We start from the raw sequence: 27584 nt of genomic DNA on the forward strand, positions 1-27584 counted from the left end.
GTGCCACCTTCTCAGCCCCTCAGGTCATTCTTTCTGCCTGTTAATATGGCCAGGGGTTGTGGTGCACACCTTTAATCCCAGCACCCGGGAAGTAGAGGTAGGTGGATCTCTGAATTTGAGGCCAGCCTAGTTTACCTAACAAGTTCCAGGACAGTCAGGGCTACACAGTAAAGACCCTGTATCAAAAGAATTTTAAGAAGGAGGGGGTGCTTTTGTACTTCCATGGTACAAACAGGTAAACTGAGGCATCAGGATTAATGTACATACAGAATTCTTGTTGACAAAACCTGAAAGGTCCTGGCCCTTATGCAGTTTTTCAAATCCTACCTGCTAAACTGAAGGCAGTCCTGCAGAGAGCCCATTCTCGGAGTCTCTGTGCTCCCTGCCTCGCACCCCCCCCACCCCCGGGCTGGGGAGCCATTTTTACACCTGCTCCATTAGTATTCAGTCACAATAGAAAATGCAGGAAAACTCACTTGCTGAATTCTCCCACGGGATGCCAGAATACGTGTGGCCGCTGCTTGTGTGATAGTTACAGATAGAACGCACTTGAGAAGACATTGCTTTGAAAATAAACTAAAATTCGATTGGATAAGAAGTTTAGCCCCAAAGGGTAAGCCTCACATGAAGGAGTGCTAAGGAACACAGATTTCTTTTTTCAGGCGTGGCCATAGAGGAAAGGCAGTCTGTCAGAAGTCTGGGTTTGAAAGAAAAAAAAAGAGGCTGGGTCTGCATCTGCCCCCTGTCTGAGTTTTGGGACAGTCTTGCAATTTCTAAACCTCAGTTTCTTCTCCTTTTGATTGACAGTGGAAAATGCCATCATGGAGGGTGTCTGTGATGATCTAGCATAATAAAAGAACACCAAGTTCAAGAGGAGGGCTGAGCGTGAGGCCAGGGCTCTGGGCTTAGTCATCCAGGAGAGCCGCTGGAGAGGCAGCAGCCTGCTGTTCCCGAGCACACGTGAGAGCAGCAGGGACTCAGAGCCGCCAGTGAGCAGCCCCAGAGCCAACGCTGGGACTGGGTCCTCGTGACCGGGCCGGCCACCTGTTATCTCAGAACCACCTGAGTCAACCGAGACACTTGGAGGCTGAACAGAAGGCAGAAGCTTCACCAGCAGACTGCTGAGAGGAAACTTCTCCTGGAAGAGCCAGGAAGCCTTTGATCTTGGTGAGAAACTGCCTGTTCTATCTCCTTCATCTATCGCTCTCCCATCTACAGGGAAGCTTGCTGACCTGTGCTTACCCATGCCATCTCACTAGCATTTATCATCCCTATAGCCGCCTCACTAGCTACTCATGCATCTTTACGCAGGGACCTCTCCCTCTGTCAGAGCGACCCTCCATCCTTCCACCTCTGTTTTGCAAAGGAATTAGACAAACCTGGGATGGAGCCACGGCTTCTGCTTAGTAGCCGATCTTGGGCAAATTCCTGAGCCCTCATCATCCTCTCATCTGTAACAAATAATGAGCAATCAGATGTAGCTGGGATGGAGAATTAAAGGGGGTGGGCAGTCTAGGGTTTGCACTCAGCAATTTGTTAGGAAATGTTCACTGTCTATATTTCTGCTACTGGGCTGGGCTGGCTGCAGGGGAGAAAAACTGCGTTTTGCATGGACATGTGAAGGAGCTGTTTTAGAATTACCTGGGATGTTTCTCAGCTGCGGCCTTGAGCACCTTGGGGAGTGGTCTGTCCTGGACACACAGCAGAGAGTGCCATCTAGTGGTCCGGCACCCAGAGGGGTCGCGAAACCTTTGCCCCCTGGACTGCAGACGGCCCTTATTAAGATGTAATTCATGCTGTCTCTAAATCACTCAAGGGCCGTGGCCTGCCAGGCGCCTTTTGTTTTGTGGACGAGGGCCAGCCCCCCATCTATACAGTCCAACTCTTTTAGAGGTTTCCGGGAAAAGCAGATAATTCAAATAACAGCTGTTGGCTGCCGGGGCTGTTTTTTCTGTTTGCTATGGGGCTGGGGGAGGTGTATATACCTGTCTCTAACTTGCCTGGTAGTCCTGGGAGGCATCCAGAATGAATCCCATTTTCAGGAAGAAAACTGAGGCTCACTAAAGTTGTATTTGGTTAAAGCTCTGCGTTTCAAGCTGTGCTTACCTTTGAGGACCCCACAGGCCCCTTGAAAGTGCAGGAAGTACTTTGGACAGAGATCTGAATAAGCCAATGATAAAAGAAATTTATGAGTCCATCAGGAAGATTTGAACACTGCATAGAGGTTAGATGGCAAAAAGGAAAAGCTGTTAATTTTTAATTGTGATATAGTGTCACATGTATTTTTATTTAAAAATAAAACTGTGGTTATGGATATCTTTATGTTTTTTTATGAAGGAAGACAGCTCTTTTTAGAGATAAATATCCTCAGACACACAGAAGAGGAAATGTAATCTCTAGAATGAGCTTTAAAACAGGCCAAAAATGGGGGCCAGGGCCGTGGGGGTTGAGGGAGCATCCAGGGCTTACATGAAGCAAAGCAACAGATGGATTTGGTGGGCATTACATGCAGGTGATGAAATGCAGACGTTAAAACTGGGGTGTGAAAGCACACTGCTTATTCTGTTTGTGTTGTCTGAAAAATCCCCAGCACAAACTCGGAGTTTCTTTTAATCAACAAGTAAAAAATAAAATCTGGGAGGGGGAGTAGAGAAAAATCACAAAGCCCACAGGGGGCTATGGGTTTAAATTAAGTCTAGCAGAATGTCCTGCGGTTGGTTCACAAATATCTGAATGGCACGGAGAATGAAGAAGCAGTTACTGCAGACTGGGTGGACTGAAGGCGAGTGCCAGTGTTGGGGGGACCCTGAAGAACCAGACACCCCCCAGATGCACACCATCAAGCTCCCTGCCGGCCTTCCTGTACTCCAGACCCTTCCCCGACCTCTGAAGACCCCAGAGCATCTCTCCTTAGGGCAGAACCTGCCGCCTGTGCGCCTTCCTGCTGGGACACTGTGCCAATTCAGTTCAGGGAACAGCCCTGTGTGTCACCTGTCACACACGCTGAGTAACCAGCTCAGCCACACGAGCTAGTCTTCCGTTTTGTTTTGTTTTTAATTAAGCCGATTTGAAAAGGTTAAGAACTGATGCTTCTCCACTAGCCCAAAGAGAAAAAACAAAAACACAAACGGTTTAGCAAGCTGCCTCGGCTGCTCTCAGCCACACTCACTTTGCTTTCAGTCATAGGACAGCAAACTGACTAACCTCGGGACCCCAAGACTGCCTGTTCCACTAACCCCTTATGCTTCTTTACCGTTCCCAGAGTCCCCACTTTTCCGTCCCTACTGCAACCGCCACAGGCTCTGGACGCATCTTCACTCATCCCCTGGGTTTCCTGGGCACCTGGCCACTGCGCGCTGGCTGCTGGCTGCTGGCTGCGAGTGAGCTCTCTCATCTTTCATTCCTTACTCTGGGAAGCAGAACACGGGGAGAGCGCCGACCCTCAGCCGCTTGCCCGCCGCAGCAGCTCCTGCTGCATTGCAGCACAGAGTCTGTGAGGGAGAGGTGCATCCTGAAGCCAGCCCGGGACCCTGTCGACCCCCGCCCACCTGCGTCCTTTGCAACAGCTGCAATTAAAAGTCCCGCTGCCACTGCTGCTGCTGCCGCCGCAGAAAACCAAAGCGCGGGTCCCTCTTCATGTCTCCCCCTCCTCATTTAAGAATGCAAAAACTCTAGCCCAGGCAGCCCCCTTGTGGCACTTGGGGGCGCCACAGACTCTTAGCTGGTATCTGAAGATTTCAGGCCATTTCCACTGCACGGTGAATTGGCACAAATATTAAGTGGCCCAACTCCTATCTGGTGCAGAACTATGCTTTCTGCTTCTCTGTTGGGGGCACCTCTCCACTGCCCTCTCCTCATTCACATCTCCCTCTGAAGGAAGGGGAGCCACCTGAGTTCTCCTGTTGAATACAGTTCTGACAAGCAGACAGGTGTCTGGCAACCACGGCTATAACCACAAAAATCGTGGGAGTGGGATGGTCTCTTAGAATGATGTTTGGTTCCCCTCTTTATCACACAGGAATGGAACTGTCTCTTAGAATCATGTTTGGATTCCATTTCTCTCTCACAGATGGCAAATTGAGATGAAAGAAGGCACAGGGTACCAGTTTGTGTCTCAGGAACAGCCTTGGGGTCCCCCTTACCATAAGTGGTCAGTGTAGGGCACTTCTCTAGAGTGAGGGGGCTGACTTAAGAGGTCTCTGTTCCCAGCTCCAGGCCCCAAACACTCAGAGCTAACACTTTTCATCAGGAAGCTCGGCAGAACCCCCGAACATTCTGTTCTCTCTAGCTCGCTGTCCACATAAACAAAGCCCAGCCCCCACTATAGCTATAATTTGATTGCAGATAAATGGGGGCCCTCTCTGCATCAGGTTAATAATGCCATTTTCATAAGCCTCTGCCTATAGGTGCTTACACCTAATTTTGAACCTACCCTTCAAAGGGATTGGACCATGAAAGAGCTGAGATCTCAAGTACGGCTGGGAGGTGCTTATAACTAGAAAATCCGTCCTCTGCCCACCCACACCACCCCTCTAGCATTCAGCACAGCCTCGATAGGCAGTCTTCAGCAGCAGGGTGTGGTGGGGAGCCTTGGAGAGCCTTGGGTTTCATCCTGGCCCAACCTCACACCAGCTGAGAGACAGTAAGTAGGGGACTTGGCCTTTCTGTGCTTGGCTTCTTCAATCCAGTGTAGATGAGGACAATCCCCCTCTTTGTGAAATTTCCCATGTGAGTGCTGGACAGACAGCCTAGCTTAAGACTTATTCCAGGGGTTCTATAAATCCCAACTGCCATCACCCACCCTTGAGTGCATTGATGTGTGGTAAAGCATTTCCTGTTTGTTTTCTCTATCAGAATGATTGCAGTTCGAAGACAGGAAGCCGACTGACCGACCGACCGATCGACCGACCGACTGACTGACAGACCGAGCGATCGGCCGACCGGCCAACTGACATCATCACTGAATCCCTGGCCTCACTCTTGGGACCTGGGAGGTAGTGTGCTGCAGTGTCTGGGAGTGTGAATGAGTGGAGAGTCAGCCATTTCCCATAGTCTAGGGGATGCCCTAAGTCTGAAGCCTTCCTTTCAAAACCTCCCTGAGTTTTCACTTCCGTCTCTCTGTGTCTTTCTGCCTTCCCCAAACGCTGTTATAAACCATCCAAATGCTGGTAAATGCAGCTGTAGGCTCTGCATGGCATTTCTGCCGCGTGCCGCATCTCCTTAGAGTTCCCCAGGCAAAGGGCTGCCTCCGGCTGGCTTGATTTGTGTGATTAAGCCTGCAGAGGGAACTCTGCCAGGAGGCATCGCAGCGTGTATGCAGTGCGGGGCTTGAAAGGCCAGACTGTTTTCTCTCTTGTGACACTTGTTACACCCTGCCCTTCTCCTGGATCCCAGTGCCGACTCCACAAGCATTTATGAAGTGTCTGGTGGGGCTAATCTCATCTCCCTCCTCGGGTCCTTACTTCAAGCCAGTGAGAGAAAAACTCTCATCTCCATTTCACAGGGAAAGCCCGAGACCCTAAACACTAAAGGGAATTGTGTGGCAGCGACAGAGTGAGAGTCAAGCCTAGCTGTGCAGCCTCAGCTCTGCTGCAGCTGCTCCTGCAGCTCCCAATTCTGCAGGTCAACCAGAGCTGGCCTGACAGCCACTGCTCCGTCAAAAAAAAAAAAAAAAAAAAAAAGCGGGGGGGTTTGCATTGAGAGGTTTCTCCTTAGCAACTGGTGAAGGGGCCATGAGAGAGAGGGGGGGGGGAACCAAGAGGACTCAGAGCTGCTTAACAACTAGAGACAGAGCAGCTGGCCCCCACCCCGAGAGGAGCACCAGGCCCTCCCCTGGGCTGCTGCAAAGACAGCAGAGCAAAGGGCTCAGTCCTAAGTGCAGAGGACCAAAGGAGAAGGACCCCAAGACAAGTGTAGAAACCCCCAAAATCTGTCCTCATAGTAGGTGGGGGTTCTGCTAGTCACTCCAGCACAGGGAGGGCCTAAAGAGAGGGAGCGTGCCTCCTGTAAAGACCTGAGGGCTGAGGCACAAGCAGGCTGCTGTGGAGCCGCGGAGGCTGATGCAGAAGACAGGGGAGGGCTGAGTGGAGCGTCTTAGTACGTGAGCCCCCAAGCAGGCTGCCGAGGGGAGGGAGCTCTGTGTTACTGGAGGCACCGGAGCAGAGAGGCAGGCCGGTACGTGATGGGGAGGCTGCAGCAGGTTTCTCTAGCTGGCTGGCAGCCCAAAGGGACAGGCTTTTGAGGAGGTACTACAGTGCCGAGTCCTGAGCAAACAGGTGGGGCTGGCTGGAGGGGAGTGGGCTGGGGTCAGGACAAGGATCGGTGACCTTTGCCCTGGCCTTGCCAGGGGTTAAATGGCAAAGGCACACTGATAGTTGGCGGAGTACTGTTACCTCACTGAGGCACTGAGGGAGAGGCGCTGAGACTGGGGGTGAGTGCTCTGGGACAGTGGGGGACGGTCTGGGCTATCCTGCAGCCAACTCCCTGTTAAGGGAAGGGCACTTGGCGTAGCCCAGGGGCTTCTCTGCGTGACCTCAGGTCCAGGAGTGCTGGTCTGAGTCACCTTTAAGTCAACAGTCTAGTAAAGTGGGTGGAGGGCATAGAGAGAGGGGTCTACCTCATTGAGGCACCGGCTGGTCCCTGGAACAGCAGGTCACTTCTCTGGAGGCTGGGCTCTAGCCACAAAGTCAGACAACTGCTGTGCCATGACCTGAGTGGGCTGGGGGCTCGGGAGAGCACCCTGCATGGCGGGAGGAAGGAGCCTGGATGGATGCAGCCGACGACACTACTCTACAACGGCTTTCCTGGCCTATTTGTGGGCTGCACCAGGAGCTATGGGTGGTTGGGGCTTGTAGCAGAGGGACCTCTCAGCCAGGCACACCTGTGCTCTGAGGTTTCTATGGGAGTCTCCTGTCATTTTTACCTGGTGTATGCACTTACTATATGTGTATTATGTATGAGCGTGTATATTCATGGGACAGCTGTGTGGCTGGCCGGGGTTTCTTGTCTGTGAACTAATCAGGATGACCTGGCTATGGAGAAAAACAAAACAAAACGATATTTCAAAAAGAGCAGGAAAAAAAAAATCCAAATGACAGAATTATCTGAGCAAAGTTCTTCTAGTTTCTGCTGCCTGAGTGTCCAGCTCCTGACAAACTGATCTGGCGGCCGCAAGGTCGTTCAACTGCTGTGACCCGCCAAGCGGGGGCAGCATCGTGTTGCAGGTGAGCGAGGCAGAGGCCGAAGACTGCCCGGCGGCTTCTGGGTTAAAGGCTGCTATCTGGGGAGGCAGTCTGCACCCTCAGAGCCTTGGTGTTGGGTTGTTTCGGCGGTGGTGCTGTTGTTTTGTTGTTTTGTTACTAAAGGATTTGTTGGGGGCTTAGGAAGTGGACATTTGACATTTGGTGACGTGACATTCACAGGTGTCACTGCCCTTGCAGTATTACATGGGGGAGGGCCCTGTGAGATATGGATGAGGAAGGCTCCTGCTCCCGTGGTTTGTGTGTGTGCGTGTGTGTGTGTGTGTGTGTGTGTGTGTGTGTGTGTGTGCACACACACAAGCAAGCAAGCTGCAAGCGCACCCACACACAAACACACAGGCTTGTAAATAAACACTTCTGATTAGAGGTGACTGAAGACCCCAACAGGGTTCAAAAGTGATTCATTGTGAATTTGAAAAGTCACCCAAAGCCCAGCCCAGGAGCTGGGGTCACAGGGGAGCAAGCCCTTTAGCCCCTGCTGGGTAGGGAGGGCACACCCCACCCGCTATCTCGGATAGCTCCTGTTGCTCAAGGGACAGGGATGAAATAAAGGCTTAAAGGAGTTGAGAAATGGGTTTCTGTGGACGACAGGGTCGCACACGGAGAAGCCGTCTGACCACTGAAGAAACCAAACACTGAAGAGAGAGGCGCCGTTGTGCAGGCAACCAAGAAGGGTCCCTTCTGGATAAGGGACAACAGGCAAGTCATACTTGCTTTTGGAGGGTCACCTGAAAACCAGCACCTCTATTTCTCAGGAGTCGTTTTTGCCAAAGGCAGGGAAATAGAAGCATACAAATGCTGCCTGGGAGCAATCTGGCTTCTTCTATTTATTTGTATGAAAATAAGATACACTCTCAACCAGATGACAGGAGACCCCAATTAAAAGCAGTAGGGCATCTGGGCTGGCCCCAGGTGTTCCAGTAAAGCACGGGGGTCCCCTGGGAGGGTGTGTAAGGGCTCAAGAGCTTGGGCAGGGGAGCCAGGATGCTTTATGCATTCTGAGGGTTTTGTCCCCCCTTCTGTCAGTTCTCTGAAAAGGCACGGCTGCATAGAATAGCGAGGGCAAGGAAGGCACATTGACGGAGCAGGCTGGGCTGGGGAAACTTGGGGTTTTACTGGGTACCTCGCATGTGGAACTGGGCCAGATGATTTATTTGAGTTATTTTCTCATTGACATTTCAATGGGCCTGTGTGAGAGAGATTACGGAATTTCTTTTATTTTTTTTCGTTTCTTTTCTCTCTCTGTTTTCTTTCTTTCTTTCTTTCTTTCTTTCTTTCTTTCTTTCTTTCTTTCTTTCTTTCTTTTTTTTTTTTTTTAGTGAAAGGAAGGAACCAAAGCACAGAGACGCTTGTGAGCTAGGCAAGGACACACAGCTTCAGTCTGCTTTGTAGCTGGATTGGAGCTAAGGATGGCTACTTGCGATTCCATAGCCTACTCCCACACTAAGAAATAGAGGGCACTAACCCCACCTCAACCTCCGCACAAAGGGCCAGTGATTAATACCTAGGGGCAAGGCTGACTCAAAGACAAACATGTCACCGTCAGCCCTGCATGTTCCACCCCTCCACCACCTGCGTTTCCCCCTTCCGACATCCCAGGACTAGAGGGCAAGGAGCAAGCTGAAAGATGCATTATCAGGCTGCAGTGCCGATTAAAATTCATCATGGGGTTCCTGCCCCACAAGTGTAGGGTGTGTGTGTAAATGCACTCGAGCGTATGTGCATATGCGTGTGCCAATGCATGTGAGGTATTTCGGCGATGCACAGACTCACCAGCAACACACAGCAGGCAACACAGCCCTCTCACAGCAGGGTCTCAGAAGTCAGTCTCAGTAAACAGAGAAGGGGCTTCTGGAAGGGACAAAAGAACGCGGTGATTAACGTCCAATCCCTCTTGTTAATTACAAAAAGGAAAAAGAAAAAAGCCTGAGAATAGGAAATGCTACGCGTACGGCATCACAGTTCCAGCGAGCAAGGTCTGGGGGATTTTGGACATCGGTGGCGCATATGTCTAACTACGGCTGTGCTATGGGGGGGTCAGGCTTATTCCTACATAAAGCACAGTGTGCCCAGGGAAGACAAGGGTGTGAGAACATGAGGTGGGACAAGTGTCGAGCCAGATGCTCGAGGGGCTTCTATTGCAGGGTTTTCTCTTCTCCTTATTCCTTTCCCCTTGGACCACCTCCCAGAAGCTCGGGGAAGTCAGCTAGAGGACGGGAAGGCGAGATGGCAACAAAATGGTATTTTAGAAAGATAGCTCAGTGAAAATAAATCCGTGCGAACCATTTACTCAGCTCTCCCACCATTGAGAAGCTGAGGCAAATACAGTCGGGGATGTTCGCCAGCTCAGCCACCAGTATGTTCTCTGTGGTGCTCTCAGCAATGGCATAAAAACGAAAACAGCTTTTTTCGTTAGGTCTTTTTAATCGGCCATTGGTTGAGCTGGATCACATTAATTAAAACGTGGGCGTGTGGCGCGCCCTTCTCGTTGATCCATGGAGATTCCACCTTTATTTACGTATTCACGGTTTTATTTTTTAAATAACATAATGAACAACCGGGAGCCCATGACCTGCCCTGTTGATTAGGATGTTGACCATGTTTCTATCTGTACACATCCTCCAGAGAAGGACGGTACAGCTGGGATGTTCAATAATAGAACAGGATGTGTGCCAGGGCGTTGCATATGTACACCGGAATATTAAACAGCTCTTAAAAAGAGGGAAACAGCCAAAGCAATTGTCTTTTAATGGACCTCTGCATTTTACAAAGAAACCAAATTAATCATGATCCTTTGTTTATAGACATTTTCCCATCATTGGTCCAAGGCATAGTGCCTTTTGTTCTGCTAATGTATGCATTCATATATTCATTTATAATAATGTCGTAAATACTCGGGAGCTCACCCTCCAAATACAGAGCACTAAGCAATTACTTACACCTGGCAGGATAAAACCCCAGATTTCAGGGTGGGAGTTAGATGGTTAAATCAACTCCGCTGTGTATGCCATCTGAGAATCTGAGGTGCTGGGTGTCATCAGGAAGGCCATGGATCTTTGTTATTGCCAAGCACATTCTACAGGAGAGAAAAACAAGCTGATACAAAATGCAAAAGAAAAAAATACTAGCTCAGAAACAGCCTGTGAACAAGAGAAACAGTCATATACTGTAGAGTTGTGTGTATAGACAAATGTAAAAGTACAGAAAAATGCAGGAGCACAAAAGGACCACAGCAGCTGACTAATTTGAGGGGGAAAAGGGCTATGTTGAGGGAGGGGCTAAGTGTTACATATGCTTTGATTTTTACCAACCACGTATTAATTAACATTATATTTCCTGTACAATTACAGTAAATATTTTGTGTGGTGGTTTTCCTGTAGGTTTTTAAAATTTATTTGTTTGGGGTTTTATATTGGCTAAACAAACAACAACAGCAACAACAAAAATGCAAGGAGCTTTTGAACTGACAAATTATGAGTCAGTTACGGGTGCCCTAAAGCAAGTTTTGGACACACTGGGACTCAAGGTTTATCTTTTTCTCTTGCTTTTTATTAATTTTTATTTTCTGTGCTCCAGCACTGAACCCCCAGCCCCGTGCAGCCTGTCAGTGACATGCAGCCGGCAGGTGTGAGCCTCAGGCTATGATTTCACCAGCACTCCCACCCTCAGTGTCTGCAATGTACCCACGGGGGAGCATTTTCCTTTCTGGTCCTTAAGAGGGCTAGAAAGCTAATGCGCTGGCCCATGTTCTAGGGGATTAACTGTATGGAATGAGAACTCCCAGGGAATGTGACTTGAGATAGATGCTGGCAAAGGGGACAGAGGCCTCTAGAGAAATGCAGACACAGCAGCCCCCTGTGTCTCAACAGTGGACGGAGCCTGCTTGCTGGCAAAGAGCCGGGGAAGGGGCTCCTGCTGACAGTCTGACTCCCACGCAGAATACACCATCACCACGCACCTTCAGAATCTGACCTGGACGGTCCTGGTATCAGCACTGCTAAATGACTCAGGTAGTGCACGGCACCCTGAACTCCTCAGAAGACCCCTTCTCCCTAAGGCGCCCCGTGTCTTGCTCGCATACCGAGCTTCAGACCTAGCTAGTGAGGCCCCCTGCAGCTGTCACAGGCTGTCAGAATCTCAGAACATGTATAGGGCTGAGTGTGTGACAAAGATAATATGATGACACCCACATCTTCAGAGAAACACTTGAGGCTCAGAGACCCCCAGAACAACAACCAAAGAAACATTAACCCTTTCTAAGCTCAGCAGTCTGAAGTCTCATCCACCGCTATCTTCCCTTGTAGAGCCACTTTTTCATTTACTGTGTAAGTGTATCCTCTGAGGACATGCACAACAATTTCCTACCATGATTTCAGTCTGGAACAAACAATCTGAGATGAGTTAACTAGTCCTCTGCACTCACGGCCGTCGCTTAATCACCTCTGCCACACCTGAGGCTCGGCTATTTCATCCATACGATTTGTGGACCGTGCTCCGCACCTCTGAATACCTTGTACATCTGCAGCAGCATGCAAGGAGTTCACAAATGCAAAATATTTTTATGACAGATAAAAACAAAATGCAGAATCCAGCTGGAAACGCCCTACACTTGTCCTGCCGCCCGGCTTATTTCCACGTGGAAATAGATAGCCTGAAGGGAACACCAATAAAAGCTAAAGTTGCCTCAGGAAAACACCCCCACCCATGTACCCCCAACCCCCCGGGAAGGGGTTCGGCCAACCCTGCCTTCCTGTTTGGCCCTTTCCTCTGTTTTCCTCGGGGCTTAAAAATACTGAGACGCGTGCTCAGATAGGTCCAGAGGAGAAAGACCTTCCTAGAAAGAGTCACCTTTGCATGAGGCAAGGACTCCTCGCCCGGCAGGTATTGTCTGTTTTTTCTATTTCAGATACTGAGACTTGAGCCTTGCTGTCCCGATCTCACAGAAGGGGGAGTCAGGGTTCCAAGGTTGCCCACCCCATCCCACCCTACCACCAACCCTATGCAAGCCTCTAAGAGAGCCAGAGACACCAGCCTGGGAGGGCTGGGTAGCCTCCAGTCCTCTAGAGAGCCCCTTCCTCAAAAAAGAACAGAGTACAAGAGAGAATGACATACATGCCTGGTGGGAAACTGGGCTTGGGCTGTTGGTTCTCCGAGGTCACATAGGACAGTTCACCCTGGGAGGGATGAGGGGTCCCTCAGGAATCACTGGCTCCCTGCCCCCTAAGGGGCAGGGAGCTCCGGCTGCAAAATGAAGGGTTCCAGTTAGTTCCATTCTGGAAAATCTACAAATTTATAAATTCTTTAAGTTAACAAGGTAGAAGAAAAGAGGTGATTTCACAGACCTTTTAATCAGATCCTGGGCCAGGCATCTGCTCCCCTCCTGGGAGAAAGCAGCCATCTTCCCTCTTGGCTACCTAGAAGGAGGAAGAGAGAAATCACACACTAAGTATGAGAGTAAAGAGTCCCCTGCCTCCCTGGGCCCTAGACCCAAGCCTCATTGCTGCCGGTAGACCTACTATGTGCTTGAAGTGTATGAGATTAGGGTAACAATTGTTGACCAATACCAGCATCAAAGAGGTTTCTATGAACCGTACTCATCATGAGGAAGACGGAACCATGCTGAAATAGCCCAACAGTTTCCACTGGCAGGGAAGGTTATCGGGACAGGAGACTAGAGTACCAAACTCATATCAAATCTGTTTATATTTATATTTGCTGGAGAAGTAAGAGGGGCTTTTGCTTGGATCTCAGTAGGATTGTCAAGACCCATACAAGGTGATGGTATGTCCCAAGTCTCATTTCCTCTTCCCTAAGGTGGGAATTTTAAAAAGTGATGCCTACATAGACTATCCTAAGGAAGGAAAGAATTCAAGTGTGTGAATTCTCACCAGCCATGCTTGGCACACGGGGAATACACAGAAGCAGGAAAAAAAATGTCTCAAAACAGAAATCTTCTGGGGACCAGGAGAGAGGACTACGAGGTTACCACTAAATGGTACCTATATAGCTAAGAAAATCCATTTATCCAACAGATTCCAGGAAGAAGTTTGAGTCCAGCAGGACCACAGGAGATCTACTTGGACACCAGCAGCCAAGGTAAGCAGGGTTAGGGGTTCCATGCTGGCCAGTGAAAAGGGGGGACATCTGGTCAGTGGATAGGGTGTGGCCATGCTCAGGACTAAAGGTTAAAGGTTAGTTTGGACATATTCTGGGGTACTCAATACCTCTGTTCAAATACTTGAGCAGCTATAATTAGTGGCGCCTCAGCCAGCTGTCTTATCCCATCCTATCCCTCTGCTGACACCAAATAAGCCAGATTGAATCTGGAATGACAGCACAAGCCTTTTGGGGAGATGGAGGCAGACACTTGGGCCCCCACTTCTTTATCTGGCTGCCTGTCAAATCATGAGACTGACCACATCAACAGCATGGAATGAGGCAGCCTTTGGCCAGGAGGCCCTCCAGGTCCCCAAATGGCAACTGCCTGATCCCTCCTTGGGCACCTGTTTCTGCTTGTGCCATCTACCAGGGGAGGGGGAGAAACCTGGCTCAGAGCCCTGGCCCTGCCTCTGCCTTCCTTAGGTACTGGGAGTTAGCACCAAGGCCTCCAAATGTCACTTTAACTGTGCAAAATAGCAAAGAGCCCCTCCACCCATGGAATTGGAGGAGGAGATATAGCATAGCACTGGGCAGATTTTACTATGGTTGAAAATTTCTAGTTAGCCCTGTCTGAGGCATGGGGCTGGAGTACCTAAGGTCTTCGGGGTGGCCACACCCTCTCCTTTACAGAATAATCATCAAGAACTCTCTGCAGTGGGTAAGGGTACTCGTCCCCGCTGTGCGTCTGTGGTCTGTGTTCTTGCCACTGAGAATCAAGGGTTCGGGACAGCAGGTCCGCCCTTTGACTCTAGCGTGCTTTCTTTCGGTGCAGGGCTTGCTCCCCTCATGGGGCTAATGGGAAAATTAAAGTTGATGCCGAATGCGCAATGCTGTCTAAATTAGAGTGGGTGCTCCAAAAGCAATGATCAGATAAGGCCAAATAACAAAAGCAGGCCCAGACTCCTGCATGGTTTTTCAGTTTACAAAGGAAACACCCCATTCCCATTCTAAAAGGAAAAAGGGGGAGTTGCAGAATTGGCCACCCTCTTTCCATGGCCCTACCTCTCACAACCCTTGGGATAAGGTCTTTCTGCCTTGAAGTCACCACCTCTAAGATCCAACATACGGCCACTCCTATTCGTGCAGCAGTCAAGGTGCATCCAAGGTGTTGCCATCATGGCACCAGACATGGTGAAGGGCTTGCCAGAGACAGGAAAACAGCTGTATCATCAAGGCAGATGCCAGGAGAAGCCAATCATGGCTTAGATTGGAAGACTTCTATGTAAATAAAACTAGGACCCTAATTCCTAGGCAAGGCTATTAGAGCCAAGGGAGGTCAGGAACCCCTGAGCTCCACCAGCTCTCTCAGGCCCTACCTTTGCCTGCACAACCTGGGGAGCCCTCAAGCAACACTCAGAAACCCCAGAAGAAATCAAGAAAACCAAAGGTGAAACTGAGGGCCAGAAAAAGAAGGTCTGGACCTAACAAGGCTAGCAGCTGCGCAGGCTCCATCCCTCTCTGCCCACATGCCTTGAAAGGAAAGTTTAGACTCAGGAGCAGCTGATTGGCTCTGCAATTGGGGGCAGCCCAAAGAGGAAGAGTGAGCTCCCTTGGGTCACAGCCCCTCCCATAGTGGCACACTCTCCCCTTCCATGGTTATTCTGGGAGAGTGATCCAGCTGCCCCCCAAGCTGCCAGTTAAACATGGATGGGCCAGGACAGGATGCTACTGGGTCAAGGGCGCTGCTCTGCCTTTGCATGATTGGGCTAGCAACAAGCTGAAGGCCCTCTGCTAGAGGCTTCCCATCCTGGTAGGAAGCTCAAGACTGAAAGGGTCTTCCATCCACTCTGATTCACTGTCTACCCTTAGTACTGAGAATCCCCCTTCAAAAAGTTTGGTTGCCGCAACATAGGGCTAAAGATCTAATGATTGAGGATTTCTATCTCGATCACCAGGTTGGCAGCGGGGCGGGGGGGGGGGTGCTATGTCTCCCGGGGCAGAGAGAGATGAAGGGTCTCCAGTCTCAGATGCCCAAGTCAGGGTGGAGTAAGTAGGCCTAGATAAGTGCTTGCCCCCACCCCCAACCCCACCCCCTCTCTCTGCAGACTCTAATGGTGCTGGGACCATGGCATCTGACCTGAGCTCCTTGTAGGGCATTTGAGAGGCCCTGCTGAGGGTTTTGCTGCTGCCACCCAGCAAGATGAATATGAAGAGGAGCTAACACACTATTATCCACCAGGGAAAATGTTGAGTATCGTAAGGCTCTGCCCGCCAAGGACATATCTTGACCGTGACATTTGTCTAACAAAATAAGTGAATAACATAATTTGTGTGCCTCGTTGTCCTTGCATGTCTACTCCTATTCTGGTGCTTCATTCCCATCCATGCCACCAGAAGGCCAGGGCACTGGAGGAATGACAGAAAGATATTTATTCTGAGCCACTTAGTCCTTAAGACCTGGCGGCAGTGTCCCTCACTCTTAAAGTGCCTCTGAATGTCTCATGAAAGAAGTCCAAGTAACAGGGGTCTCCATCTGAGGTGCACCCTGCGACCAAGACCACTGGTATGACATGGCAAGTCTTACAGAGCCATGGCTGCCCTTATCTCCTCTGCTTGGCTTTGCCCTCCTCCTGGGATCTTAGAGTGGCTCCCTCCCCCCTCCCCTGTCCTCACCTTTCCCCTAATTCCTCCAAACCACCTCCCCTCCACCCCCGCCCCATGCTCAACACTCAACTCTGCTTCTAAATATCTTCTCATCTCCTCTTCCAAGCTCTATTTTTAAAATCAGATTTCCTTTACTGTACAGGGAAAGGTATTCGCTGAGGGATTTGCCCCCCCCCCGCACCCCCCCTTACTGAACCCTTCATAGATGCCCCGTGGCAGGCCTGACCCCATGGGCCACTTGCTCAGAGGCAAGCAAGGAGCTGACCTGATCTCGAGTCTTGGGGCACTAAGAGTGGTGAGACTGGGGTGTCTGTCTTGGAGTATTGTGGGGTAGAGGGTCCCAAAAGAGACTTGAAGGGTACCATCCAACCCTAAGTGCTAGATCCAGACTGATTCCTGATTTCCAAATCAGGGAAATTATGTAAGGTTTGAGAACATACATTGAGATGCATTTGAAGGATGGAGAAGGTTCCTTCCACATGGCCCAGAGGCAAGAAGGGTGGGCTGGTGGAGAATAGGAGCCAGATTAAGCCTAGTGATCGTCAGAAGACATTAGAAAGCAAAGATGGCATATGGACAAGCATATGTCCACCCTGAACCGGGCCACCTGGTGTAGAGGTTCCCTCCTCTTGCCACAGGACATTCTCACTCACCCCTGCAGAGCCTTGATATCCAGCACACAGTGATGCCTCCTGGCTGCTGACGGGTTATGCGCAGGTACCATCTCCAGTTCTTTGGGGGTCCAAGAAGGATACCTAAGCCAGAAAAGAATGAGAAGAGGATGCTGGGTAAACTAATAGACTGAAGACTTATTTTAGCAACAAAGTCAAGATGGGTTTAGGATGGGAGCACACGAGATTCAGTTGTTCCAGAGAAAGGCCTAAGGAGAAAAGAGGAAGGAAGCTACAGATAGTTAAAATTTTGTATTTCATGCAAAACAATTTAAGCTCTAGATCCCCAGGCACATGGAGTGATCTATAGGTTTTCAACACAAGATATACTTGCTCCAGCACTGAAGTGCTTGGATTTTATGTCATGGGCATGAAATCTGAAAGGCTGGAAGCTGAGAATGCCTTGATTAAATGAGGCTGTCACACAGAGATAGGGGGACTTTTTAGTGTTACTGGAAATGGATGAAAAGATCATAAGCGAGAGTTTTGTGAATTGATTTGGATTTCTGGGGTAGAAATCTGGACTTTATTTGGTGGGGTGACAGGATCAAAACTTTCTATCACACTAAGGGCTTTGGGCTTCCGCCAAAAGGCTTTAAAAAAAAACTTAGGGGTGAGATTGTTTGCTTGTGGGAGATAAGCCTGTAGAAAGCATGATAAAACATATTTTATGGCTAACAGCTTTGGACTTTATTATTACAAGCAAGAAGAAACACTGAGAAATCATAAATAGGAAAGTTAACAGGCACACATTTAAAGATCATGCCCAAACACTCTGACTTTATATGTTGAGAGAATGCCAAAGTTTGACTCTCAGGGCATGCCAAGGAGATATGATTAATGTTGACACTGAGGAAAGGTTTTAATTAGAGGAGTTACATGCCCGAGATGGGGACTGTGCAGAGAAATTTGGAATTTATTTAGAGGCTCTGACGTGATGAGGTTTTTGCACATGCTTAAAAATTTGATTTATCCAATTCTAACGGAGTGACATGGTGAGTTTTTTTGTGTTTGATAGATACAACATAGCATGGTTATGAAATCAAATTCTCGCCGTATGCCAAGAATCTGGACTTTTTATGTCGTGCACAATTAGGAGACATCGCAGGGCTTTTAAGGTGGAGTTACAAGCTCAAATTTAATGAACTGTGCTAAGACGTGTGAATTTTATTTTAAGGGATGACATATCAGATTATAATATCACTGGAATAAGTTTGGATTTAAGCCAACAAATGGCTTAAAAGTGTGGTGGGGGAAGATTTGTTGGTTGTTGATTTTTTTTTTTTTAATAGCCCAGCCCAGAGGTAAGTGACATGATAAGATACTGCACTGTCTGTTAAGAATTTGGAGCTTTATGCTACAAAGAAACTTTGCAACGTCTTAAATCTGGGAGTGACGCCTTACAGCTTATGAATTCAGCAGAGAAGAGAGCGGATATTGTAACACAGTTAGGATAGGACCCCTGTGCACATTGAAGGCACTATCGCATCCTGAGTGAGGGTGAGATATAATTTTTAAGCCTTTTGTGGGGTGGGCGCACGCGCATGGAGTTTGGCCAGAGAAGAGTTTTAAGGAGTGAAATGGTCAAGAGTTTTGTCTCCAGAGGAATTTGATGACTTAAAACATGCTTTAGGCTAAGGTGTGTGGATTTGATGAGCTGTTTAATGCATGGGTGAGTGTCCACTGGCCTCTTGGTACAAGGGCACCCAGTGGGGTTTCTGTGCTGAAAAGTGCAGTCACTTACAGACAGGGTTGGAAAGTTATATGACATTTACGTACCATGTCAAGTTTGACACGGTGTTGAAGAATGCAAGGAACAGGCTGTTGTGCCACGCTGAGAATTTGGATTGCCGCCATGATGAGATTTTAGGAGAATGATATCATGAACTTTGCATTTTGGATAGGCTCAGTCGGCTGAGAAATGTGTGGCTTTGTGATGGCACTTTAAGACTTGGTTTTATAGGTAAGGCAGAGACTCTGTGAGCCTGTGAGCAGAAGCAGGAGCCACTGAGTGACCACATGTTGCAAGAAGTACAAACTCTTGTTATTGAGTGAGAATGTTGGAATGAAGATAGTAAAAGATTTCTGGATTGGCCTGTGAAACTGTGGATTTTGTATTGATTAGCTGTCAATTAAATCACGTGGTTAACCAATTTATGGCAAGCAATTAGAACTTTATGCTATAGAAAAGAAACATGGTTTGTTTTTTTTTTTTTTTTGTGTGTGTGTGTGTGTGTGTTGATAGGAAATTCATTAAAATAAATGTTGTTTATCTTGCTAAAAGTTTATTCTGATATCCAGGCATGTAAGAGTTTTTAGGGCATGAGATTTTTGGTTGCAGGATGGAAAGGAGAAAGATTTGATCACTTACATGACCAAATTTGGCAGTAATATTTTAAGTATAGACATTTATTGAAACGGTGTATCATCTACTATTAAAATCAAACTGCTACAAATTTAAAATAGAAACCATGAGCTATTTTAAGTGGGAGACCTTTGATATTTTTTTATGTCCAACAGATGAACATGAATTATCAAATGAATTATCAAATTTTACATTTCAATAATAGTGGACTTTTGCAAAAAGGAAATGAGTTGATTTATGCAATGTGCCGTCCATGCTTCTGAGTTGATTGTTTGTACACCAGTCTTAGAAACTGTGATCTCTGCCTCCAGGAATGACAAGTCAAACTTGTGCATTATGTTAAGGCCTTTCAATTTTAGCCAGAAAAAGGGTTTTGGCAAGTTTACATGTCAGACGTGTTTATACAATAGGTTTGGATTTAATATTGCAGACAGTAAATAAACAGAGAGAGGCTTTAATCAGAGGGATTGCATGATCAAATTTAAGTGTCATGCTAACAAGGGTAGGTCTAATTCTGAGAAACTGCAGGTCCAAATTTTGTACCCTGCTAGAAGGTTTGGATTTTAGCCAATGGGAGTTTTACATAAAGGACAGCATGGAGATTTTTTCCCCCTTTCTTGGATGGGTCAGCCCAGGGGCCCTAAAAAAGAAAACCGAGAAGTAGCAGAAGGTGTTGAATTCATAAAGATAATAGCTATATTGCTGAGCTATTGAATCACGAGCCTAATTTGTTTTGCAAACAAATACATCCCTTTAAATTCAATTTCCGTGCACTAACCCTCTCATGATCAGATTTTCAAAAATTACCAATCAGATTTCAAAGGTCCCATAGCCGTGTCTCGCCCAACCTCATACCTCTGTTAGATACACCCCTGTACCAGAGGAAATCAACACTGACAGAGAAAAGGGGGCACTTTCAAGAATGAAAAGCTTGGCCCTGCCTGAGAAGAGGGGAAACTTGGGAAGATAGGATCCGAAAGGTATGCAGAAATGTTTTCATGAGCAGAATTGAGGCCAGATGTTTGTAGCTCCAGGAGTCCTGCAGACCACGGCAATCCTGGGAGAGGAGATTTTTGAAAGGCTGGGAAGGGCTTTTGGAAATCTACAGCTGGAGAAAATGTGGCTTTGGGACAGAGATCAAATTGAAAAAGAGAAATGTCCCCTTCTCCCTACAAAGGGTGACCTAGGATGAAGCAAGCAAGCAGAGTGCTAGTCTTCAGCACACAGTAGGAATTTTATGAGCATTGATGGGGAGAAAATTAAAACCGAAAGCCACACCTCACTCCCACTTATTTCGGGTTGGAACCTGGAGGAGGAAATAAGAGCTATTTTTGGCTGTTGACCCAACGGGCAGGATAGTGGCCAAGTGCCCAATTTCTCCTCTTTCCCTAGAGTTTGTGAAACAGCAGGCATCTCCCTGCAGATTCCCGCCTCCAATCAAGCACACTGGGCTGCCTCCAGACCACCAAGCCTGCCAGCAGTGGCTTTGAGTGGCATTGAGATATGACCCTTGTGACTTTCGAGTGACTAGACACAGGAAGGGAAACTGACCAGGCATTGGTGCCAGGGCAAAATGGGCCAGAAGTGTGCCCTGCCAGGTGCTTGCTTGCCACGGAGGACGCTCTGGGCCAGTTGCTCCACAAAATTTATGGGCTGTGAATTTCTCATTCCAGAGGAGGAAGTAGGCAGGCGGGGCAGTCAGGCTCCGCCTGGGAGGCAGGTCAGGGGTTGAAAGAGCCTTTCCCCTCAAGGTGCCCCAAGTGACCAGAGTAGGAGGCTTGCATTAAATGCAGGAAGAATTTATCTGCTTTTTCTCTGATTCTAATTACTTGGGCATCTGGTTTGTCCTTGAGAATCTGACCCTGACATCTTGAAACCCTAAATTGCTGCTTCTCTTCCTGCTTTCATCCCTTCTGTCCCTAGGTCCAGGTCTCCCTGGTCTCGGCCTCTGAGCACACACATCACAACCTTACCCGTCTTCAGAGCGCCCGCCGTTCCCATCGACGACATGCTAGAACCCTCTGAAGACTCATTTGAGACGATGATGGAGCTTAAGAATCCATCATCAAAACAAATGGAGTCCTCCGAGGGCTCATCCAACACCGTTGAGGAGGCACCAGGCAGCAGCGCAGCGGAGGCCGAGGTGGTGGGCTCCGACAGTGGCCCAGCCCAGCAAAGCAACGAGCCACCCAGTGGCCCCCCCCAGGAAATGCAAGAGCTTCCAACTGATCCACTACAAGACATGGAAGAGCCACTCAGTGGCCCACATGAAGAAGGAGAGGCTTCACCCAATGACCAAAATACGGAGGAGTCATGTGATGGTTCACAACAGGAAGAGACGGATTCATTCAGTGAGGAATCTGAAAGCATGGAGGATCCACCAATCAACGTATCTGAGACCCCGTCAGAGGAAGATGACACTGACCTAAGTGATGATGATGATGAGGATGAGGATGATGATGAGGATGAGGATGAAGAGGGGGATCAACCGGAAAAATCTCCAGAAGAAATCATGGCCATGATGGGGTCCATCATAAACACGTACCTCCGAATGCAAGACGTCCAAGAACAACAGAGAGTGGCTGAGCGCATCGTGATGCGAGCCATTGATGAAGGCCGCCTGCCCCCCATCAGGCCCTTCTCTGGAGATCGCAGAGATTACCACGAGTTCATTGTGCTCTGCCAAGTGACCCTACAGAGCTACCCATCAATGTTCTACAACGATCCCCTGCGGGTCAAGTTTGTCATGCGCCACCTGTGTGACCTGGCCTTAGACTGGGCAAACGACCTGGTGGAGCAGAACAGCCCGGTGATACACGACTTCTCAGCCTTCCTTGAGGCCATGTCAGAAAAGTTTGAGTACCGGAATACACTGCGCATGGCTGAAAATGCCATGTTCAACATCAGGCAGGGCAAACGCTCCGTGGCTGATTACATCAATGAGTTCCAGAGTCTGATACCCACCTTAGGCTGGCCAGATGAAGTCCTGCAGGCCCACCTATGCCAGGGGCTCAATGAAGACATCAGGCATTATCTCTTCCGGATCCCTCAGCCAGATTCCCTGGAGAACCTGTTCGTGCTGGTCCTGCAAATTGAAGATAAGCTGGCAGAGAGAAGGGCTGTGCTCAGGCTGCCCCCGGAGTCCCGCCCCCGGAACATGACCTGGATCGACTCACCTGCCCCGGAGAAGTGGATGGTGAGCAGCTGGCTGCCCCATGCGTGTGACCCAGACATTGATCGTGACCACCTCTTCCTGCTGCTCCTGGTGAGGGTGAATCCCTACCACAGTGTCGCGGTGCAGGCCCTGGTGGACTCAGGAGCAGAAGGGAACTACATGGATGAGAGGTTTGCCCAAGAGCACTACGTGGAGCTCTATGAGAAAACGTACCCACAGACGATCCAAACCGTGGATGGCTCCCTGATCGGCAATGAACCTGTCTGGCTGTACACCGAACCTCTGCTGTGTGTCCACCAGAAACACTACGAGTCCATCGAATTTGACATCGTACCTTCACCCAACTTCTCCGTGGTCTTAGGCATGAAGTGGCTCCGAACCCACGACCCTGAAATTGACTGGCACAGAGGCCGCTGCACCTTCCACTCTCCCTACTGCCTGAGGAATTGCTTCCAAGCACCCCCACCATGCATCGCTCTGGAGAAATACAGCTTCAGCCTGCTACCCGGATTGCCACCAACATACTCAGACCTGGCCGACGTGTTTAACCCGAAGGAAGAAGCAGATGATGAGACTTCCGACCAGCCAAGCTCAGACGGATCCGATGATCTTTCTGAATCAGAGCCCTCTGAGCTTCAGCAGGCTGGAGACAGTGATCACAGAGACGTCTTTTTCGAGTGTCGTCCCAGAAAGGCTGCGAAACCTCTGCGTTCCAGGATACAAGACAAAGCCAGGCAGCAAGAGGAATACTGGGTACTGTATGACATGCTGACTGACAGACAGGACTACATACAGATGATACCAGAACTGTTTGACCAGTTACATGGAGCTGCATGGTTCACAAAACTGGAGCTACTTGGGGGTGAGGTTAAGGAAGAGGATGTGGACTACAGCTTCACGCGCACAGAAGACACATGGAGAGCGGCATTCGGGTTGACCATGCACCAGATGAGATGCTACCGGCCCTTCACACAAAACTCCTACTCCGACGAAGCGGACAACGAAATTCACTTTATCCTAAAAGACATCCTAGGTCTCTACGTGATTTGCCACAGGAATGAGGTCCTGGTCTACTCCATGAGCCAAGAGGAGCACTCCCTGCATGTCCGCCAAGTCCTGGTCCGCTTCCGCTACCACAACGTCTACTGCTCGTTAGACAAAAGCCAGTTCCACCGCCAGACCGCAGAAATCTTGGGCTTCGTCCTGTCCCCCAAAGGGGTGAAACTGAACAAGACGCTCATGAACCTCATCACGGGGTGCCCTGTCCCCCTCAACAGAAGGTGCCTACAAAGCGTGATCGAACTTGTCTACCCCTATCGCCACTTCGTGGAGCACTTCGCCATCATCGCGGAGCCCCTGGTGAGGCAGCTGCTGAGCACAGAGCCCTTCTCCTGGGGGGAAGAGGAGCAGGAGGCCTTTGAGTCCCTGAAGAGGGCGTTCCGCAGGTCGCCCCTCCTCTACCACCCGAAGCCTCAGAACCCATTCTACTTGGAGACAGGCACCAACGGGCCATTCATGTATGCCTCCCTGCTCCAGACTGATGAGGCAACTGGCAAAAAAGCTACCTGTGCTTTCTACTCACGACACCTCTCCCCAATCGAGGTAGAGTACCCTCAAGTGGAGATGAGGATCCTCCCAATCCGGGCTTCCTTCATGGTGTGGTGCCGCTACCTGGAGAACACCGAGGAGCCCATCATGATCCTTCTCAACACAGAGGATCTAGCCTCTCTGAATAATGACAGGCTCACCGTACTTCTCCCCGGGCATTGGGTCTTCTTCTTCTCTCACTTCAACTTTGATGTTATGGAGCTGCCTGATCAACGTGATGCCCGAGCCCTGTACCTTGGGAGAGGTCGAATTCATAGAGGCTTAAAAGGAAGCTATATGCGGCCACTGCTGCTCCTGGCCATGAGGGGAGGCCACAGGGAGCCACTCTCTGATTCCGAGGACGAGGACGAGGAGGACAGCGAAGACAGTGAAGAAGAATCAGAACAGGAGTCACTGGATGAGCCGAATGGGCTGCAGGAGCTCCTGTCTGCCATCCCAATAAACCAGATCCTCAACAGCCTCCTAGCCCGCTTTAGCGTGGCCCAAATCCGATCCGTTGTCCTACATTTCTTCCGGGGCCTGCTCTATTGGAAGAACGTCCTGGGGGTGGCAGTCCTCCTAGTGATGATGAGGGTGAGGCAGCAGCAACTCTCCCCACTGCCTGCCCCCTCTTTGGAGGTGGCCAGGCCTCAGCCCCAGCCCACGCTCCGACTCATCCTGGACTCAACCCTTGTCGCAAGCAGTGGCATGGCCACAGCCATCGCCCAACTGCTCAGCCAGATGCCCCCTGTAGCGGGTGCCAATACCATCCCTGCTCGAGAGCTGGCTGAGCTGTTCCTGAGCCCGAGGTGCTGGCGTCGGAATGCCCTGCACACGCAGCCCCCACGGGGCATACGGTTCACCCCTGGGTTCTGGTTGACCCTGTGTGAGTTCTTTGGCGTGAGAGCCAACCCCGAGGGGGACAGTTTTCCTGACCCGCACCAGCCCCGATACCTAGAGCTGCACGTCGTTGGCGATGAAGATGTCGTCTTGCGAGAAGCCCTGCAAGACGACCTGCAACGTTACCGTCAGTGTGGCCTGCATGACGGCCTGCAAGACACCTCGCAGGACGCGCAGGACAACGACGTGCAAGAAGAGGACCTGCTTGACCGAGAAGAAGCGGTCACCGTCCGCCCACGAAACCTGATGGACCCCGAGGTCCTAGACTTCCTCAACAACCGCCTACTCTACATCCTTGGTGCCGATGGCCGGCTCACTCTGCTTAGCAGAGATGAGGTGGCCCGGGCCCTCGCACGATTCTTCACCATGGCCTACAGAATGGCCAACCGTTCCACAGCCAGGGAACGGGCAAGGCTGGAAGAACTGTCTGATTCAGATGATGAACTTGACTAAACACACATCAAAGTCTCTGTTGTGCTCTCCTGTGCCTCAGCCAGCTTCACTCAAATCCAGTGCCCCCTCTTGTCACTCCTGACCCAAGGGGAACCCATTTGTGAAGGGCCATCACTTCAACTCATCAACCAGCGAAATCATCTGTGCTAAAGGACTAGCTAACTGTCAGCGTCCCAGAGCCAGCCAAAACTGTGTAACCCTGTCCTAACTGTCCAGGCCCCAGGCCCACAGCCGGGAGTGAGATCAATGAGGAGAAAGCAGTGATGAGCAATGATGACCCCGTGTCACCCCAGGCCGGATGCAGGCACAGCAGGCGCAGGCAAGCAAGCAGATGCCAGGGACCCCCCACCACCCGAGTGGCATGCGGACGCCTGTGCATCCTGGGACACTGACCTTGGGTGCTCCACTGACTTCTACCTCCACACCGGTGCTCCAACTTCCCTGGGCCCCGCCCCCACCCCTCCCAACCTCCCAAGGTGCCATGCTTCCCACAACCCCAGCCCACCCTGCAAGCAAGCCCCACCCCCACTACCCATCTGGTCCAGCTCCGTTGACACTTCATCTGACCCTGAACTCTGATCTTACCTGGGCAGAGCTGTGCTCCACGGAGCATCCGACGTACCAGTGTGACTTACCTGATGGACTTGCCTGCCCTAAGGGTCCCCTGAGAATCAGGGGACATCACAAAGGGTGGTAGCACCAAATGGGGCTCCCTTTCCCTCCCCAAACTGAAATGTGGACAGTGCAGGGGACAGAGACCTCACATAAAGGAGGGAGCCCCCAAGAGACATGGGCAAAGTCCTAGAAGTCCAGCCGACTGGGCCAAGGAGCCAAGAGTGCTCTGACCAGACCACAGCTTTCTGCCACGGGAAGGAAATCCTTCCCATACTTTCCCAGCCCACACCTGCTTTTGCTGTACAAATAAAGAAAATAAAAGATCATCTGACTTTGTGGTTTGTTCTAAAAGGGAAGAGGTGAATAGAAGGAGACAGGTTTGGGGAACAATGAGCGTGGGGGCAGGAAGGATGGAGGGTGTAGAGAGGGTTGGGGTGGGAAAGTTCAAGGGTGGAAAGGAAGGGAATGGGAGGGCTGGACTCTCGGCTGAAACAGCCCATGGAGACACACAGCAACAGGCCTCCCTTCTTTTCCCAAAGAGAGGGAAGCCACTTCACTCTGGCCACCTCAGGCTCTTTCCAAGGGGAACTACACATGGGAAATGGACACAGGGTTCATAGGGCAGAGAGGGTGCCCAGAAATCCTTGTCCTCACCTGGTCTCAGCCTTCTAGTCACATGAGAAGCAAAAAATGGCCAAAATGTGCTCAATGCCCCCAGCTACGGAGGGTGGGCAGGGACTGCTTTGAAACCATTCCTACAGTTGCCGCCCCCCCCCCCCTCAGAAGGCCTGAATCCTTGCCTTAAAAATGTTTATCCTGAGAGCACGTTGCTCTGGGGAGGTGGGAGGGACTTCTGAGGGAGTAGGGAAATAGGGGAAATAGCCCTTACTCAGTTTATAGCCCTACCCAGGAACAACCCCCCCCCCACAGGAAGTCTGCGAAAAGGCTAGGGGTACAAAACCAAGGACCCCTCCCAGTGTGACCTCTATGACATTATGGAGATACAATGCACAGGTGCCTCCCAAAGAGATACTAGCTCTGCCTTTACATCCTGCCTGAAACCTGTCCCTGAGTTATCCTGATAATGTGTCAAGGCCCTGAATACCCAGCATGATGTGACAAACTCCCTCACGGCTTTGAGCTCCCCACCTGTAGCAGCAGAGTTGGGCTTGGGTCCCAGAGAAACACTCCTGAGGTCCCAAGATCGTATCCCTCCATGCTCTCTCCAGCCCACACCGGGATAACTGTACCCTGATGGGCCTAAAGAGGCAACTGGCTGCTGCCTAGTCTCCTTAACAAGTACTCTACCCCTGACGGTACCACCATGAGATCATGGGCAGGATCCCAGGCTTAAGGTCAGGGGCTCAGCCTCATCTCAGCACTTCCTCTTGCTCTAAGGAAGTCCCCACATGTAGCAGCAGAGTTGGGCTTGGGTCCCAGAGAGACACTCCTGAGGTCCCAAGATCGTATCCCTCCATGCTCTCTCCAGCCCACACCAGGATAACTGTACCCTTATGTGGCTAAAGAGGCAACTGGCTGCTGCCTAGTCTCCTTAACAAGTACTCTACCCCTGACGGTACCACCATGAGATCATGGGCAGGATCCCAGGCTTAAGGTCAGGGGCTCAGCCTCATCTCAGCATTTCCTCTGGCTCATAAGAAAGTTCCCAATGGCCTCCAATAAGCTCCTGAATACAGGACAACCTCTCCTACCATGCAGAACATAGGGGGCCTTCTATAAGATTTCAAAAGGATCACAAAGTTGAGAGCAACCAACACAGAGTTTCTACCCTCCAT

General features: G+C 50.0%; 1 protein-coding gene, 2 long non-coding RNA genes and 1 other non-coding gene across 14 annotated transcripts in view; 1 reads left to right on the forward strand and 3 right to left on the reverse strand.

Annotated features, from left to right (window-relative positions):
* LOC129666179 (uncharacterized) overlaps positions 1-2121 on the reverse strand; it is a 50539-nt gene extending 48418 nt beyond the window's left edge. For 2 of the 10 annotated variants that reach the window (XR_008718502.1, XR_008718500.1), the window contains exon 1: positions 1380-1516. This is a non-coding gene — a long non-coding RNA (uncharacterized LOC129666179). Of the gene's footprint in view, positions 1-1379; positions 1518-2106 lie in introns of those variants that run through there. The other 8 variants (XR_008718494.1, XR_008718496.1, XR_008718495.1 and 5 more) reach the window with 6 other exon arrangements.
* On the forward strand, positions 1005-27584 carry Rtl1 (retrotransposon Gag like 1). Its single transcript, XM_055593235.1, has 4 exons — positions 1005-1167; positions 4855-4994; positions 13292-13355; positions 20982-27584. The coding sequence occupies exon 4, from the start codon at positions 21067-21069 to the stop codon at positions 25171-25173; it is 4107 nt and encodes a 1368-aa protein (XP_055449210.1). The 5' UTR covers positions 1005-1167; positions 4855-4994; positions 13292-13355; positions 20982-21066; the 3' UTR covers positions 25174-27584.
* Positions 5688-12544, reverse strand: LOC129666181 (uncharacterized). Of its 2 annotated transcripts, none has more exons than XR_008718503.1 (3): positions 12372-12544; positions 10199-11778; positions 5688-9110 (listed from the first exon to the last, which is right to left on the reverse strand). It is a non-coding gene; the product is annotated as an uncharacterized LOC129666181 (long non-coding RNA). The 2 variants fall into 2 exon arrangements; XR_008718504.1 differs by lacking the exon at positions 12372-12544 and having other exon boundaries at positions 10199-10335; positions 11700-12356.
* On the reverse strand, positions 10008-10085 carry LOC129666263 (small nucleolar RNA SNORD112). Its single transcript, XR_008718547.1, has one exon. It is a non-coding gene; the product is annotated as a small nucleolar RNA SNORD112 (small nucleolar RNA).

The sequence above is a fragment of the Psammomys obesus genome, unplaced genomic scaffold (genome assembly GCF_907164565.1).
Source record: "Psammomys obesus unplaced genomic scaffold, mPsaObe1.curated_primary_1811, whole genome shotgun sequence".
Classification (NCBI taxonomy): domain Eukaryota; kingdom Metazoa; phylum Chordata; class Mammalia; order Rodentia; family Muridae; genus Psammomys; species Psammomys obesus.

Coding starts and splice junctions, on each gene's coding strand:
- Rtl1 (XM_055593235.1), top strand. CDS start 21,067: ATGCTAGAACCCTCTGAAGACTCATTTGAGACGATGATGGAGCTTAAG.